Source organism: Octodon degus, unplaced genomic scaffold (assembly GCF_000260255.1).
Source record: "Octodon degus isolate 3935 unplaced genomic scaffold, OctDeg1.0 scaffold04078, whole genome shotgun sequence".
Lineage (NCBI taxonomy): Eukaryota > Metazoa > Chordata > Mammalia > Rodentia > Octodontidae > Octodon > Octodon degus.
Genome location: NW_004528654.1, coordinates 1 through 2,252, shown reverse-complemented (window position 1 = coordinate 2,252; position 2,252 = coordinate 1). Strand labels below are relative to the sequence as shown.

Below are 2,252 nucleotides of genomic sequence, written 5' to 3'. Positions count from 1 at the left end.
GTAACAAAGTTTATAGCCACACCTTTCCTCCCAAATCGACCCCCTCTGCCAATTCTGTGTAAGAGAAAAAAGAAAACCCCAGTCAGAATGCTACTTCTCATACTTTTCATGAACTACTGAACATGACGATCCACAACCATCAGCTGCAGTTTACTTAAGGTTACAGCTCGTGCTTCTAACTGGAGCACTAGTGGCTAAATCAGTATGTAGAGGAAAAAAATAATTCCTTTCCAGTTAGTGCCAAAAGGATTCAAGGCTTGTCTGGCTGCAAAATGAGATTTTATCAGGCGTCTTGAGCATTACTATAAAGCAGATGACAGTACTGTGTTTGGGGTAGTGAAATTAAAGCCCATACCAAAGTGGGCCAGCCAAGAGCAGTTGTCAGCCTGGGACAGATGTAAACACCAGGAATAAAACAAAAGAGCAGTTATGCAATCCATTTCGACGCACTTCTGGAACTGTAAACTGTAAATACAAATGCTGAAGGTTAACTACTTTCTAAAACTTAATTTTTTTTTTTCCAGTGGGAAAACAAATTTGGTATGGTGACCCAAACTTATCACTGCTTTTTTTTTTGCTCAGTATCACACGTTGTAGTTACTCAAACGTGTTTACCTCCAAAAGAGCTCACCTTCCTACACAAACCAGACAACAAACCACCTGATGCTCCCTACTAGTAATGCTAGCATAAAAGGCCTGGGCTGGAACAACTTAAAATATCAAATAATCATGACAAAAGAAAAACAAATTATAAATACCGACTCGCTCTTTATTCAAACAGTGTGCTGTTTCGCTTATGACTCCACGTCCTAAATTACGTCAACGCCGCTTCTGAGCGCCATCTCGTCATCAACTGCTGCTATCGACTCCTGTGAATATAGTTTTCACGATTGGTAGGTAGATCATAGTTTATAACCAAAGACACTTGTTGCACATCAATTCCACGAGCCAACAAGTCAGTAGTGATCAGAACATGGCTTGACCCTGATCGGAATTCCCTCATGATTACATCTCTCTCCTTCTGATCCATATCACCATGCAGAGCAGAAACAGTGAAGTCTCTGGCATGCATTTTCTCAGTGAGCCAGTCCACCTTGCGCCTTGTATTAAGAAAGATAACTGCCTGCGTAATGGTGAGTGTCTCATACAAATCACAAAGTGTGTCCAACTTCCATTCCTAGGTATTTTCAAAACAAAAACACTCAGTGTCTACATTTAACTTTTCATGAATCATTCACTATCAGCCTAAAGACATATTGCACCAAACCTTAAGACAAAGGACACTGGACATTAAGAAAGAGGTCCACCCCAGTCTTCAGGATCCAGTGCAGTTACTTTTCTTCTTGTGTGTACTCTGCTAGCATTATTACAAAAACCAAGACATAATCCTAGTTTCTGCAATTTTAGCACAGTGCTTATACAAGAAGGTTAAAATCTAGCTCTTCTCATTCTGAGAATATTAGTTTGCACAATCTAACTACATTTGTCTAAAAATTAGCCAAATTACCTCTCTTTCAACATTAATATAAAACTGCTTGATTCCTTCCAGGGTCAATTCTTCCTTCTTCACCAGAATCCGAATTGGATCTCTCATGAATTTTTTGGTCACCTCCAACACATCAGTTGGCATTGTGGCAGAAAGCAACACAACCTAGAGAGACAATGGCTATGTTGTCACAGTACAACCTTCAGTGATACTCAAGAAAAAAATGTTTGAGACCAAGCGTCTCTGTCTTACCATGGAATGGAACTAGACAGAGATAGTAATGTATCAAATACTTTAAGCAGGGGGAACGACAATAGAACACTTCAGTTATATTGTAACTGTACCTGCATTAAAACCAAATCCCTTCACTATGAGGAGAGATAAAATAACACATACCTGAATACTTGTATTTAGTTTTTGGAAAATCTCATAAATTTGATCCTTAAACCCTCGGCTCAACATTTCATCTGCTTCATCCAAAACAAACATTTTGATCCATTTTGGGGCTGTTAATAATGAAGTTATACTGTATCAAATCCAGATTCTCCAAGATTTGATATAACAACAAAAAACAATGCTCTTAAAATACACTTACAAAGGTATCTTCTGTTTAACATATCAAACACTCTCCCTGGGGTACCAACAACAATATGTGGTGCTTCAGCCTGCAGCTTCTGCATTTCATTTCGAACATTTGTTCCACCAATGCAGGCATGACAAGTTGCTCCCATATAATCTCCAAGTGCCAGAATTACCTTTTGGATCT

At 38.9% G+C, this 2,252-nt stretch overlaps 1 protein-coding gene and 2 non-coding genes across 3 annotated transcripts; all 3 read right to left on the bottom strand.

Annotated features, from left to right (window-relative positions):
* Positions 1-3: 3 nt before the first annotated feature.
* On the bottom strand, positions 4-2,008 carry LOC101583911 (eukaryotic initiation factor 4A-II; the record flags this gene model as incomplete). The annotated part of the gene is made up of 4 exons (XM_023708810.1): positions 1,883-2,008; positions 1,508-1,651; positions 870-1,177; positions 4-54 (listed from the first exon to the last, which is right to left on the bottom strand). Coding segments are annotated over exons 1-4 (596 nt in total), but the record flags the coding sequence as incomplete, so codon positions are not given.
* LOC111814959 lies at positions 1,252-1,429 on the bottom strand. Its single transcript, XR_002819801.1, has one exon. It is a non-coding gene; the product is annotated as a small nucleolar RNA SNORA81 (small nucleolar RNA).
* Positions 1,710-1,836, bottom strand: LOC111814958. Its single transcript, XR_002819800.1, has one exon. It is a non-coding gene; the product is annotated as a small nucleolar RNA SNORA63 (small nucleolar RNA).
* Positions 2,009-2,252: the final 244 nt, after the last annotated feature.